This window comes from Ochotona princeps, chromosome 19 (assembly GCF_030435755.1).
Source record: "Ochotona princeps isolate mOchPri1 chromosome 19, mOchPri1.hap1, whole genome shotgun sequence".
Classification (NCBI taxonomy): Eukaryota; Metazoa; Chordata; class Mammalia; order Lagomorpha; family Ochotonidae; genus Ochotona; species Ochotona princeps.
Genome location: NC_080850.1, coordinates 36,899,076 through 36,914,290, shown reverse-complemented (window position 1 = coordinate 36,914,290; position 15,215 = coordinate 36,899,076). Strand labels below are relative to the sequence as shown.

Below are 15,215 nucleotides of genomic sequence, written 5' to 3'. Positions count from 1 at the left end.
TTTTTTTTACATTGCTTGTTTGTACTGATTATTTCTTCTAAAAAGATTTATTTTTATTGGAAAGTCAGATTTACAGAGAGAAGGAGAGACAGAGAGAAAGATCTTCTGTCTACTTGTTCACTCTTCAAGTGGCTGCAATGGCCAGAGCTGTGCTGATCTGAAGCCAGGATCATCTTCCAGGTCTCCCGTACAGGTGCAAGGTCTCAAGGCTTTGGGCTGTCCTCAACTGCTTTCACAGGCCACAAGCAGGGAGCTAGATGGGAGCAGCCAGGATTAGAACCGACACCCATACGGGATCCTGACACATTCAAGGTGAGGAGTTCAGCTACTAGGCTACCCTGCTGGGCCCTGTACTGATTATTTTTAAATGTGCAAATTAAATGGGAAAACTTTGAGAGCTAGTCCACCCTGGGTCCCCTGCTGTGCCCAGAAGCTTTCATAAGTCTGCAGATGGTCTCTGTTCCTATGTTTTCAGTTTTGCTATGAGCCACATGTGGAGCAGTAAGACCTGAGAATACAGACTCAGGGACCCACCCTCAAGGTGGTGGTCACAAGGAAAAGCCGATATTCCATGGCAGCAGCCACACAGGCCAAAGACATGGTATGCTGTTCACCATGACAGCCCCTAGAGGAAAGGAGAAGAGAATGTTATGATCTGGCCAAGAGGATAAGGTGAAAAGACAAATGATGACATACAGGAAGAAATACCAAAGAGCCCGGGAGGTAACACTGGGCTAGTAGTTCAAAGAAGGCAAGCAAGGTGGCCTGGGGCAGAGGAGGCAGGTGCATACCAGGAGGGGCAGTAGGGTTCACTTGGATGACTGCAAAGAATGGAGAGGGTGTTCCTGGCTGGAATGATAGGGGGCCACTTGGAACACAGTAAGATGCTAGTGGCTGTGCCAGTGGTTTGCGTGCATGTGCTGGGGTCCATGCTCAGCTGCCGCAGAAAACAGACTGTGGAGGAGGTGGGCATGCTGTGCTGTGTCCAAGGCCTTCATACACACTTGGCCTTCAGGACCTCCTCCTGAAGCCTGCAGGTGCCCTGGAGGCTCAATTACGGTGCTCATGAGCCCAAGCTCTCAGGCATCCCTTAGGCCTTTGCTTTCAAATCCAGAAGTCCATTCCCAGACTTAGTCATTTTCACTGGAGGCAGAAAAAGCAGTGGGAGTGCTGAGAACCTCTTGCCTTTCAGCAGTACACCAGGTCTTGGTATTTATTGGGATGTAGTCTGATTCTTATCTTGGAGATCTTCTAGCCTGGTGGTAGAGATCAGACCTACACAAATTCAGAGGAGTCTACAATAAACAAATAACAGATGTACAATGATAGACAATTATGATCAAGTCCAGGGCCCAGTCACATGTGCTTCCCACGCCTTGCTTCTTCAGGCATTGCTGTCCTTTGACCTGGGCAAGCCTGCTGGGGGAGGGGAGCTTGTACTTGCCTGCCACCTTGTCTTCTTCCCTGCTCAGTCCCAAGGCCAGATCCTGTTCATGTTGCGCGATGCGCAGAGCCCTGTGCCAGCACGTGCAGCCGTGCAGAATGGCAACAGGAGCCCCCTAGGTGCCTGGTAGTATCATCAGCTCAGATGACTCTCACGTTGGCATCGATACTTGGTACTGCCCGTAGCCTGCTTTACAGGAAAAGTTAGCAACTTGCCCAGGTGTACACAGCCATTAAGCTAGAATTTACAACCAGGACCTCTCTGATGTAAAAGTGTGCTGTAAACAGCAGTGCTCATTCTTTGTGTTAGGAATAGAGACATTGACTTGGACAGGAAGAAAAGAACAGCCGCATGGTAGGTGACCTGCGTGTCCCTCGCTTTGGATGTAGGCGTCTTCAGCCTGCCCACAGCACCTGACACAAAGGCATTGTAGAAGAATATTTGTGACCTGAAGTTTCCAAATCTGACTTATCATTACAGTTATGTAGGAGCTTTAAAAATACAGATTCCCTGGGCTTCAGGCCCCGGGAGGGTCAGAATAAGCAGGCCCATGGTGGGACCTGGCTGGCTACATTTTTTAAAAGATTTATTTATCTTTATTGGAAAGATTTACAGAGAGAAGGAGATATAGAGATGAAGATCTTCCATCTGCTGATTTTACTCCCCAAGTGGCTGCAATGGCTGGAGCTGAGCTGATCCAAAGCCAGGAGCCTCTTCCAGGTTTCCCAGGCAGATGCAGGATTCCAAGGCTTTGGGCCATCCTCAGCTGCTTTTCCAGGCCACAAGCAGGGAGCTAGATGGGAAGTGGGCCGCCTGGATTAGAACTGGCATCCAAATGGGATCTTGATGTGTGCAAGATGAGGATGTTAACCACTAGGCTACCTTGCTGGACCCAATCTGTATTTTTAAAACATTTATTTTTCTTTGAAAGGCAGATTCATAGAGAGAAGGAGACACATGCACACACAGGGAGAGAGAGAGAGAGATCTTTCATCTGCCAGTTCAATCTCCAAATGGCCAGAGCTGGGCCTGTCTGAAGTCAGCAGCTTATTCTGGGTCTCTCATGGGGGTTCAGGAGCCCAAGCACTGCCATCTTACACTGCTTTCCCAGGCATATGAGCAAGGAGCTGGATGGGAAATGGAGCAGCCAGGACTTGAACCAGTGCCCACATGCCCACATGCCCACATTAGATTATGGTACCGCAGGCTGAGGATTAGCCTGATATGCCACTACGCTGACCCGGCAATCTGCATTTTAACAGGAGTCCCAGAGAAGTGTTGAGTGAAAGCCGAGTCTGGGCCACAGGTCCTGTGTGTGTGCCATGCTCGAGACCCTCGGTGAGGACCTCTAACTCCCCGACTCTCAGAGTATGCAGCCACTTTGCTTTGTTGTCATAGCGGGGTTACACTGCGGGGACACCTTCTGTTGCTGTGCCCTGAAGGGAGCATGGCAGGGAAGCCAGTCTGGCCGTGTGAGCGTCTGTCCTAAGAGCGGGCTGATGTCTGGGGAGCACCTGCCACAAAGGAAAGCCTCACTCTCCACAGTCAGGAACTCCTTCCTCACTCCACACATGCCACGGGACTAGCTTCAAGAGTTTCCCCACCTCAGAGCAACGTAACTTTATTTTAGCATCAATTTTAACCGGCCTGGTTATCATGATTCATAGTCGATTTTAAAAAGTAGAGGGGAAAATTGGTATAATGGTTAAGACGCCACTTGAAATGTCTGAATGGCATATGACAATGCCTCAGTTTGAGTCGAAGCTCCACTCCCGATTCCAGCTTCGCACCTGTGTGCACCCTCGGAGGCAGCAGGTGCTTGCTCAGGTTCTGTAGTTTCTTCTACCCACATGGGAAGACCTGTGTCTTCTTCAGAGTCTGTCCAGAGTGGTGGGCGTTTGAAGAGAACCAGTAGATACAAAGATATTCCCTTTCTTTCCCTGGCTGTCCACCCCCCCACACACACATTTTCAAACAAACAAACAAACAAAGCAGACATAACCTCAAAGCTTCTGGGGGCTCTGTCACCCTCCCCACCCAGCAGACCCTAGGATCCTAGGTCATTCTGATAAAGGCCATCCACAGTGATGACTGAACCAAGGAAGGCTACAGTGGCTGTCTGTCAGGCTTTGTGTTTGGAGCTGATGTCACATATTTAAAAAGCCAGGACAGGCATTTGGTGTAGTAGTTGGGTCACTATTTGGGACTTGTCTGTCCCATATCAGAATGCCTGACTGGACTCTGACCTGCTCGTTTCTGATTCAGCTTTTTTTTTCTAAAGAAAAAACTATATATATTTTTTTGAAAGACAGATCTACAGATAGAAGGAAAGACAGAAAGAGAGAGAGTCCCTCCATTGCTGGTTCACTCTCCAAATGGCCATTATGGCCAGAGCTGAGCCGATCTGGAGCCAGGAGTCAGGAGCTTCCTGTGGTCCTCCCATGTTGGTGCAGAGTCCCAAGCTTTGGGCCATCCTTCACTGCTTTCTCAGGCCACGAGCAGGGAGCTGGATAGGAAGCAGAGCAGCCAGGACACAACCCAGTGCCCATATAGGATCCCAGTGATTTACAGTGGAAAGATTAGCCAGTTGAGCCATTGCACTGGTCCCAGCTTCTTGCTGATATGTACTTTGGGAAGCAGCAGATGATGGCTTAAGCAAGTGGGTTCTTGCTACCTATCCTGGGAGACCCAAATAAAGTTCTGGAATCCTAGCTTGCACCTGATCCAGGCCTGCCTACTGCAAGCATTTGGGAAGTGAAGCACCATGTAGAAGATCTCTGTCTCCCTGATTCCCTGTCCTTGAGATTTTTAAATAAAATAAAATTTAATCCATCACACTTTAAAATGAGTGCATTTTTTTTTTTTTATGTTCAAGTATATTGCTTTATTTTATTTTATTTTTTTTTTTAATTATTTATTATTTAACTTCAGTAATTACATTGTATTATGTGACACAGTTACATAGATACTTGGGTTCTCCCCACCCCTCCCCAAACCCTCCCACCATGGTGGATTCCTCCACCTTATTGCATAACCACAGCTCAAGTTCAGTTGAGGTTTCCCCATTGCAAGCGTATACCAAACATAGAGTCCAGCATCTTATTGTCCCAAAATGAGTGCATTTTTTAAAGTGTGAGAATAGTTGCTCTTGTCCTTTTGGCTAAGATCAAGTGAAGTATCTGTTCTTACCAGTTTAAAGTTTGAGAATGATTGCCACATGTTTGGATGCCCTCATTCCCATGGGTCACTGACAAAGAATACCTCTTAATCTTGCTACCTCTTATCTAATGCCTGTTTGCATTATTTTAGCTGCAAGATCCACACCCCCTGAAGGAGCAGAAAGTTTTCATTCTGGACCTGTTCAGGACTCGGAATATTGCCACACTAACCATTATGTCTGTGCTGCTGTGGTAAGTAAGGAGTCATCTGGAAGTGCAGCCGTGCAGCACCTGAGCTTGCAGCCCACTGTCTCTCACTCAGAAAATCACACAGAGGACCAAGTGCAAGGCCCATTGGAGGTGTCTTCTTTCAGTTCACAGCACTGAATACTGGGAAAAGTCACGAGGCATGATGTTTGGGTCTGCATTGCTGGGACCCTCAGGAGAAGGCTTCCCTTCTGCTCCACCCCTGTGGGATGCAGTGTTATCTGCTCTGGGCACAGATGTTCCTTCAGCTGCTGCTTCCTGAAACCGAGCCAGCCATGGCCAATGAGGATAGGAGCACTGGGTTCCCCACTGCCTGAGTTAGAGTGCCATTGAGCTTTTTATTTGATCTTGATCTCAGCCAAAAGGCCAAGAAGCGAAGAGTTTTATATTCCTGCCAACAGCAAAAAGCAAGGGCTTGTAAGGCACACAGGTGATGAGGTGGCTTTGTAGATTCAATGGAATGAGGTGGCTGCCAAGCAATAAAGGACAAGAACACGTGTAGCTTATAGTGAGTGCAGAGATGTGGGCTCTGGACTGGCAGGTGCAGACTGTAACAAGCATGTTTCCAAGGCCATTGTGGTTTGCAGTGAGAAATCGCGTGCAGGGAGTAAGCTGCAGAGTTCAGCAAGTGTGTCCCGGGCCTCCCACGGTCAGCAGACCTTGTGGACATACACACATCTCCAGCAGTGGTGCTGCTGGGCCAGGCACCAGCTCTGTGGGCACTGCTGCTTTGGTTAGATCAAAAACCAGATCACCAAGATCCCTCCAGCAGTAAGGTTTCGGTTTTTCTTTTATTCTTCATTCTGTCCGATGTGGTCCAATCTATAGAAGAAGATCCAATGTAGTTGCTGAAACCCTCGTCCAGTGCCACCGGCTTTCATCTGTGCTCGTGATAAGCAGATTTCTGCAGTGGGGCTCTTTGTTTTTACAGGAAAGCGCCTCTGTGCCTGTTAGCTGGCACCTTAGGGTGTGCCCTGTGCCTTCTGTGATGTTTTGGAGCATTCTGAAAGCTTCACTCCTTTCCCAAAAGTGAGCTTTGCCAGATCAGTTTCCAACAGCATGATCCTGTAGTACCAGCTATGTATCTGCTCTTCTTTAAAAATAATGAGATCTGGAGTTTGAAATCTCAATTTTTTTCTAATAACAACTCTAAGAAGTAATAAGGCACAAACTCTTCAGGAAATACTGATTTTTAAATCAGCTAGCTGAGATTGGGTATTATTGAATATTTACATGTGTACACCTGTGCTACCCAGTAGAATTTTGTGCAGAACTTTTTATTTATTGAAAACATCAACCACTAGCCCATGTGACCGGTGAATTTTTCAAGTGTCACTAGTGTGACTGAGAAACTGAATTTGAAATTTTATTTAACTTTCAAGTATTTAATTTTTTTTTGTTTCTCTCAACTATGTAAACAATATACAAAAATTTTTTAAAACTTTAAATTTAAAATTTTTTTATTGACAACACAGATTCATAGAGCTCTTCCATCTGCTGGATTACTCCCCAGATGGCTGCAGTGGCCAGAGCTGAGCCAATCCAAAGCCAGGAGCCAAGAGCTTCCTCTGAGCTTCCCACATGGTTGCAGGATCCCAAGATCCTAGGTCATCCTCTGTTGCCTTCCCAGACCACAAGCAGGGAGCTGGATAGGAAGTGGAGCAGCCAGGGTATGAACCGGTGCCCATGGGGAGTGTCAGTGCTTGAAGGTGGAGGATTAGCCAGTTGAGCCATAACGTCAGGGCTCACAATTTTTTTTTTTTTTAATGTTCTTTATGTGAAAGGGAAACAGATGTCCCATGCACTGATTCACTTTCACCTATGGCAACAATAGCCAGGATTGAAGCAGGTCAAAGCCAGAAACTGAGAATTCAGTCCGGGTATCCCATGTGGTGGCAGAGATCCAAGTACTTGAACTATCATCACTTCCCTCCCTCAGGGTGCATCAGCTGGAAGCTGGGATTGAGAGAAGAGCTAGGCCTTGAATCCAGACATTCCAATATCGGTTATGATTGTTCCAAGTGGCAACCTAACCCCCAGGCTGAACACTGGCCCCTGTTTAAATTTCAAAAGCCACATGGGATTAGTGGCTGTTCAACACTTTCTTGGTCATCTTGAAATTTTGGAGTGACTGGGACCATCCTTTGGTCATTGTATCTGGTTTTTATCTTTCAGGATGCTAACCTCAGTGGGTTACTTTGCTCTTTCTCTCGACTCCCCCAATTTACACGGTGACGTCTACCTGAACTGTTTCCTCTCAGCCTTGATTGAGGTCCCTGCCTATGTCACAGCCTGGCTGCTGCTGCGAACCCTGCCCAGGCGCTATATCATCTCCGGGGTGCTGTTCTTGGGAGGAGGGGTGCTCCTGTTAATTCAGCTAGTGCCTGCAGGTAAGCAATTCACCAGGGTTGGCAGCTTCCCAGAGCAGACCCACGCTTGGCCAGGTCGCATGACTCACTGCTCCCTGTTTTGCTGCCTTGACATCAGATGCCATACACAGGTTGATTAGACAGGTGATAGCTAATTATGTGATTTTCCATGATCAAAGCAGCCACCCGAGTCAGCCCTGGAGACGTCCCCAGTGAAAGGGAAGAGCCACCCAAACCCTTAAACCAGTGTCTTTGAGTCACAATCACGATTTGCAAATTTTCAAATCTTACTCGATGTTTTGAAATCTTTTCTCTAAGCGATATATTCAGTGTTGGAGCTGAGAACTCATGCTGGTTCCAGCCTAAGTCCAGTGATTTTGTGGTCTGAAGTGTGAAGTAGTTAAACAGCATACAAAGGGACATGAGCTGCCTTCTGCTCTTGTGGCTATCTCTCATTTTACAAAATGCTAAGTTGAATTACTAACATAGGCTAACTTTCATGGAAATGTGCATTGCTTCATAGCAAGAAGCAAGATGAAAAGGATTGGCCTTTCTCTTCCAAGATTAAGCTTAACCATATTAACATGCCTGCAATTTGCTGGGGAACAAAGATCACTGGCTGCATCAATGACCCAGAATAACAACAGGCAAAGTGCAAAGGCACGCCTCACTTTCCTTCTTTGTCCATGTCCAGTTGCTAGGACATTTGAAGAAAACATGGTGTTTTGGAAATAACTCCATGTTAATAAAATGATTCCCTAAAGAAGTGAAAAAGGACATTAAAAGCAGCTGAGTTAAGTGTCCTGTCTGATAGCACCCTGTTTACACTGGGTCTCCTTCCTAGATTACAGCTTCGTGTCCATTGGTCTGGCGATGCTAGGGAAGTTTGGAATCACCTCTGCCTTCTCCATGTTGTACGTCTTCACCGCCGAGCTGTACCCAACCCTGGTCAGGAACATGGCTGTGGGGGTCACATCCATGGCCTCCAGGGTGGGCAGCATCATTGCTCCCTACTTCGTTTACCTGGGTGAGATGCATCTTGTCCATCTATTCTTTCTTTAAATCCACCTTAAACATACAAGTAATAGATGTTCATCATGGGAAGCTCAAATGGTGTGGAAAATAATGGGAAAAGTATAAGTTTACCTCTCTTCTTCCCACTCTCCAAATAGTCCTAGAAGCCCCAATATTCATGACGTGAATGGGTAACCCTTCAGTAATTTTTTTGTATAGCATATGAATGTGTATGTACACACAGACATATAAATAAATGTGCAAATATCATATATAATAACATTTTAATCAAAATATCCTTTTCAATGATGTATGTTGCTCTTTTACCATCTTTGTAATAAGCAGTTTTTTAGATAGGCTTCAGTGGCTGGACGTTTAGGCCATTTCTATCTTTTTGCTATTAGGGTTGTACAACCTTAAGTGAAAATCCAAAACCAAAAACTTTCTGAGCACTAAAGTTTCAACATTCTAGGATGACACCACAGAGGAACTTCAGCAGGATTCAGGGGGATGTAGGGTCTGGTACGTCAAACTCAGTTCTCCTGAAGGACTCTTCTGGTGAGAGAGGTAGACACACCTTGTTCTTTCTAGTTGTCCAGTGATAACCTACTGTTTCCACCTCACCTATGCCCCTACACATGTACATAAGATCCCAGGGAAGGTGCCTCTACATGATTGTAGAGAGAATCCTTTCCTGTCTTGCCATAGCTTGAGAGAGTATGTCACACGGAGTCTGCTCTCCTTTCACCCCACACTGATGCTTAAGAAGCAAAGTCTCAGACAGAGCTTTCCACCCCACAACAGCAAGTTGTGTTAGCAAAGTGTCATCTCCATGCAGGAGGCAGGATGAGGGTCTGTGATTCTCTTATCTGAGTAATGCCACATGATCAAGAGGACCAGGGGAGGAGGGTTGTTCCAATTACATGTAAAACCAAGACATGCAATGCTCTCAGAAGAAATCAGGGTCCCTGGGTATGGTGTAACACATAGATTTGCTGCCTGCAACACTGGCATCCCTCATGGTTGTTGGTTCTGTCCGCTTCCTTTCCAATCTAGCTGCTTATTCATGTCCTTGGGAAAGCAGCAGGGGTTGACCCAAGTGCTTGGGCTTCTGAATTCATGTGAGACGCCTTGATGAAACTCCAGACTCCTAGTTTGGTTTGCCCCAGCCCTGGCTGCTACAGTCATTTGGGGAATGAACCATTGAGATAAAATATCCTTTCTCTCTCTCTCTCTCTCTCTCTCTCTCTTTCTCTCTCTCTCTCCCTTTCTCTACCTCTGACTTTAAACTAAATAAATCTTTAGTAAGAAAGGAAGAAAGAGAAAAGAAACCAAATCTAAGCACATGTGTCAGTCCTCATTTATTGATTCAAACTGGATTGAATGTATCATTTAAGTTTGGGAGTATGTGTTTGGTGTGTCCTAGACTACTAGCTCTGTGGAACCAGCTGTCTGCCCCAACTGTCTGTCGAGGGTAGAAGGGGACACACTACACTCACCATGACCTGAACCTGAAATGTGCTGGCCAGCCTCTTCTCCCTGACGTCATCCCAACCCTCACCTCCAGCTGCCTCTACATTGAGAGGGCAGCTTGGGGCAGCAGAGACTCCTGTCAGAGGAGCTGCTGTGACTCATGAGGGAGTGGTAGCATGTAGGACACTATCTGACAGAACAGAGTGGGAAACCATCTCAGAATTGAAATCAAGCAGCTACATTATTACACAAAGTCAACAACATTTGTCATCAAAGAAACTGACACTTAGCTTACTTATCTCGCTGGTGAAAACATTCAGATTGAGAACTGCTCTTACAGACCATTTGCTGCCTTCACAGCATGCTTTAGGAGCTCAAGAGCATTAGAGTCCATGTGTTGACCTGATGTTCTCATGTTCGCTGCCCTCAGGTGCTTACAACAGACTCCTGCCCTACATCATCATGGGCAGTCTGACAATCTTCATCGGAATCGTCACCCTTTTTTTCCCTGAAAGTTTTGGAGTGACTCTGCCGGAAACCCTAGACCAGATACAGAAAGTGAAAGGGTAAGTGGAACTCGGTGACATGATGTAAGATCGCACACGCCAGGAAGAGTGGCATGGACGAGCAGCAAGAGGAGACCAGCTCCATCAGATGATCACACCTGTTGTCCAGGCAGCGGTAATTAACACACTGTGGAGATGGCACGGGCATGGAAGTCAATGAAATAGAATAGAAATCAGGAAATAAAAACATAAGACTGTGAAAATTCAGTGCGCCACAGAACATAGCAGCTCAAAATCAGTGGGGGAAAAGTCAGATTATTCAGTGAAAGATGTTAGAACATTCAGCAAGACACCTTGAATATTTAAAATAGTTGATTCTTACAAAAAATACAAAGATAAATTCAAGAGAGAGTAAAAATTCAGATCTAAAAATGTTAAAAAAAAAAAAACAGCTGTAACCAAAGAACAAATACTTTTATAACCATAGAGGAGAGGGTCTTTCCAAGCAAAAATCTGAATTACCTGGCAGCAGAGATGGAAGTAGTGGGTTTCGCCACCCACAAGGGCGATGTGTGGCAGCTTCAGCCTCCAACCACGGCATTCAGGGCATTCAGGGACTGACCTTGCACATGGGACTGCTGTCTTGTCTGTCCCTCTTTCTGACTCTCTCCCTCCCATTTCCTGCCCCACCCCAAAATTAAAATAATAACATTTTTAACAAATTCAGGATTTTAGGCTCAAGTCAGATGGCCCCAGAAGTTGTTCAAAGTCATAAAATACTCGACTGCGCTCATAAAGTTCTTATCAGTGTTAATGATTTTCAGTCTGGCCTTGTGAGGACCAAACTCTTGAATGTTTCATTTTATGGAAAAGCTATTTTATTTACAGATTCAGATCTGGGAAAAAATCAAGAGACTTATTGGAGAGAGAAGAAAATCCCAAAGTTCTAGTGACTGCGTTCTGAGAAAATCTCTCCCTTATTTGAGCAAACTGGATAAACTAGCACCTTCCCTGAAGAGACGGACACCTCACTTTAAAGTGAGCCTCACTGTGGAGAAGCACCTGTCGAATGGTAAACTCTGGACCACTCTTCCCGATACTCTTGTTCTTAGAAACTGCTGTCACTACGGTGTCCTCCTTACTAATGAATTTGATGAAATGAAGTTTATAGGATTTTTTTTTTAAATACATAAGTTGAGGGCTTGGTGCAATAGACTAGTGGCTAAATCCTCATCTTGCATGCGCTGGGATCCCATGTGGGCTCTGGTTCAAGTCCCTGCTGCTTCACTTCCCATCCAGTTCCCATCCAGCTCCCTTTTTGTGACCTGGAAAAGCAGTAGAGGATGTCCCAAGGCTTTGGGACCCAGCACCCATGTGGGAAACCCGAAGGAGGCTTCAGATCAACCCAACTCCAGCCATTATGTTCATTTGGGGAGTGAACCAGCAGATGAAGACCTTTCTCTCTGTGTCTCCTCTCTGTAAATCTGCCCTTCAGTAAAAATAAATAAATCTTAAAAAAATATACAGATTGAGGACTGGTAAAATCCATACTGAGATTAATATTCTTTTCCAAACATAGAAATACTATCCCAGCAAAAAGAATGTCTTTAAATTACTATAACTTAAATGATAAAGTATGTGTGTATATGTACAAATGTGTGCACTTGGGAAAGTGTACAGTAAACCATACATATGAAATTGCAAGTTTGTTTTACCGTGTCCTCTTATCCTACTAATTTATAACTGAATGGTTACATGAGTCAAGTTTGCTCTGTAATTAGTCCTGAAATGGTTGCTTCTACACACATGTGCAACACCTTTTCCATATTCATATCCCCTATGCAATGTAATAAATATTTATGTTGTATTTTCTGTTATGAACCATCTGGAGGTGATTTAAAGCATACCGGAGGTGTATACGAATTGTGTGCAAATGCCACATCATTTGCCATTAGGAAACTTGAGTATCCTGCGTTCTGGTGTCTCTAGGAGCCTTGTCCCACATTGCTACTTCCTGAGAGATGACTGTGCATGCTATTCCTAACCAGAAAGTACTATATACTGCTTTTAGTTCAATAGATGTCTGTCAGAGAAAGAGAAAGAAAAAAAAAGCAATTTTCTTCTTTAACCTGACCCTTCACACAGAACACTTCTCTGAGCAGATGCTTATGTGTGTGTGCATGTGTGAGTGAGTGAGAGAGAAGCCCATGAGTCATGTTTCCCACACGCTTACCAAGTGTCCTGTGATTCAGTACTATCCCACACTATCCCCACGTGGTGTTGGTGTCAGATTCCTCAATCTCCTGAGGCTACTCTGGCTTCACTGGTCTCAAGGCCAGGCCACTGTCCTCCTATCAGACTGGCTACAAACCCCAGAACTCCCTTTTGGGGTTCATTGCCTTGATTGAGATGGCTCACAGAACTCGGGGAACAGTGGTGTTTGTGATTTTATTACCCAGGCCACAGAGGAGCAGCCAAATGAAAACGTGCACAGGGTGAGATCTAGAAGGGGCTTGCAGCACACTCCTGTGGCTGTGACACTGGGAGGCTTGGGATGCATCCTTCCCGCACCCTGGCCGTCACCACCTAGGTTCGTTATAAGTAACAAGAGGCGTTCCCATCGCTCGGGATCCCAGAGGCCTTAGGAGCTCTGGAACTGGAATTAGGATCCAAGACTAAATGCATGCCATATTATTCCGCAATGGCAGAGAAGATGAGTGTTTTACAAGTGAAATGCAGCAAGAGGTCAAGTAGCTTGTCTCATGTGGCTCACTGCCTTCTGGAAGTTGCTAGTTTCAGTCCCCGGAGGAAGTCACTCATGCTGACTGGGGACAGTGCCCTTTCCTGGACAGTGGCATTTCCTGGGGCAGTACTGTGAACCCTTTAGCACATTTAGGATGGCTGCACACTCATAGGAACGGAGGCTGTGTGTGTGGTGACACACATACACACACAGACAAGAAGCCAGATTTCCATGTGTTGTTTAATGGTCATCACCCCTGCTTTCTACAAGGTCTTTTTGTAGGACATCCTGATGCACTGCTGCTATCTCAAGAACCTTTTATGGAATTAGGACCATTGATTTGATTAACTGGGAATTGTCTCCACTATATTGTGTCCACTGATACACACTGATTCTGCTTTTTTTTTTTTTTTTTTTTTTTTTGCTATTACTTAAAATAAATCAACTATATTAGAAGAGTTTATACTTGGTCATTGGGGATGTAGGGCCACAGGCTCAGCTGCCCCATGTTTTTCTGTCCCTCCCCATTACCACCTGCCAGCCAAACTAGTAGGTCAGGCAGCCTCCCTGAAAGCTATCCTGGAACTTGCTGCCCCTCTGCTGTCCTGGTTCCTGTAGGCCTGGCTCAGTCACCTCTCCATGTGGCTTTCCATTCTAGGAGACCAGGGACGTAGTTTTGTAACCACCACAGGGCTGCATAGCATAGACCTTTGTTACATGTAAAAGGCATGTGATAAGCATCCATGTTCATTAAAATAATAGAATTTTGTTTAATTTTAGTCAAATATTCATTCTAATTAAAGTGCCTTATAATTCTATGTGAATGAAAATACTGTTTGATACATGAACTTTTGAATCTTTCAATGTCAAAATATTACTCCTAAAGTCTTTTCTAAATATAAGAAATAAGAATGTACCGTTTAACTATTACTGTTTGCATAGGTGTTCTATAATTTGTAACAGTAAGTGGTAACTTTCTCAAATCTGTTTATAAAAAGGCAGTAAGTACACAAATGATTTTGTTTTTGCCACTCAAAGACCAAGTAGATCTATATGTACCAAAATGATAGATGATTAAATTCAACATCCAAACAAATGCTGATCTTTAAAAACTGCTTTTTATGATTTATGGCATAATTTGTGGATAAAATGTTTTTTTTTTAACTAGAGATCTTTAAAGAATTCTATGTATCAAACAATGTTAACAGAAGTGGAAAAGAGTACTAACAAAAATACATCAGGTACAATTACCATTCTTTGATGTCTGCATCAGTTGTTAAATGCCCAACAGTACTCCAGCTAACACAGATAGTACAAGGGCTCAGTATACAGCCTTTGGAGGTGCGTGTCCCTGGGCTCCAATGCCAGATCTGTCACTTACCCAGTTCCGAGATCCCCGAGGAAGCAACGGCCTTCGTAATGCTTGGTGTCTTCACCCACTCAAGGAGCCAGTCATGATCTCTGGAGTGAAGATTACCCAGCATGAGGCACATGTACCATGCCTGGTACAGATGTTGGTGTTCTCTTTATCCCCTACTCACTTCCCTTCTTGTCCACCTTACATCCAGGCTTAATCATTACAGCCGGTGTTCTTGCCTCTTTCTTAATCCGCCTCAGTCTTTTGAGCAAATACAGTGCTGGTTTAATCCAGTCCTCTCTGATGCTGCTCACTGGCACCTGCCCAGCTAAATATCCCTGGAGAAAATATACAAACCAATTGGCTGGTTTCCCTTTGAATTCATTCTCAGTAACTTCCTGAGGCCTTTGCTGGCCTGGCCCTTCCTCTGTCCCCAGGGTCTGTTTTCTCTTGGGGATACTAGTCTCTCCCCCACTCTAAACCTCTAGCTAAGTCTGGGCTTTCTGTTTCCACCCAGGAAATTTGTAACACAAGAAATCATAAGCATGGTTGAAATAAAAGCAAAGACAGTGTTTATTTTGGTGTAGAATAGATTTGTCCATCAGGAGACACAGGGTCAGTTAGGAACCAAACAGGCATTCCCTCAAGGGTGGGCGGGAGGACTGGTGTTTGGAGGGGGACGATGAAGCCGCTTGGTTTTAAGAACCTTCTGTTGGTCCAGTTAGTTACACAGTTGTTTTGAACGAGGGTAGATTGGTGCTGAGGGGCTGCCCAGACAGGATGTTCTCCAGGATTGTCCCAAAAGATGATGCCAGACAGGCAGACATTGCAAGGTGGGCCACTGTTGCCATCTGAGGTCTTGAGCACATCCCTTGCGCTCTCTG

General features: G+C 45.1%; 1 protein-coding gene and 1 pseudogene across 3 annotated transcripts in view; both read left to right on the top strand.

The window, feature by feature from the left end:
* Positions 1–11,751, top strand: part of LOC101523198 (solute carrier family 22 member 4) — a 37,597-nt gene extending 25,846 nt beyond the window's left edge. For all 3 annotated transcript variants that reach the window (XM_004586390.2, XM_058677312.1, XM_058677313.1), the window contains 5 exons: positions 4,754–4,854; positions 7,045–7,259; positions 8,083–8,265; positions 10,156–10,291; positions 11,120–11,751. In XM_004586390.2, coding sequence (XP_004586447.2) covers positions 4,754–4,854; positions 7,045–7,259; positions 8,083–8,265; positions 10,156–10,291; positions 11,120–11,195 — 711 coding nt within the window. In that variant the 3' untranslated portion in view covers positions 11,196–11,751. The remainder of the gene's footprint in view (positions 1–4,753; positions 4,855–7,044; positions 7,260–8,082; positions 8,266–10,155; positions 10,292–11,119) is intronic.
* LOC118760144 (U2 spliceosomal RNA) lies at positions 4,583–4,710 on the top strand (annotated as a pseudogene).
* Positions 11,752–15,215: the final 3,464 nt, after the last annotated feature.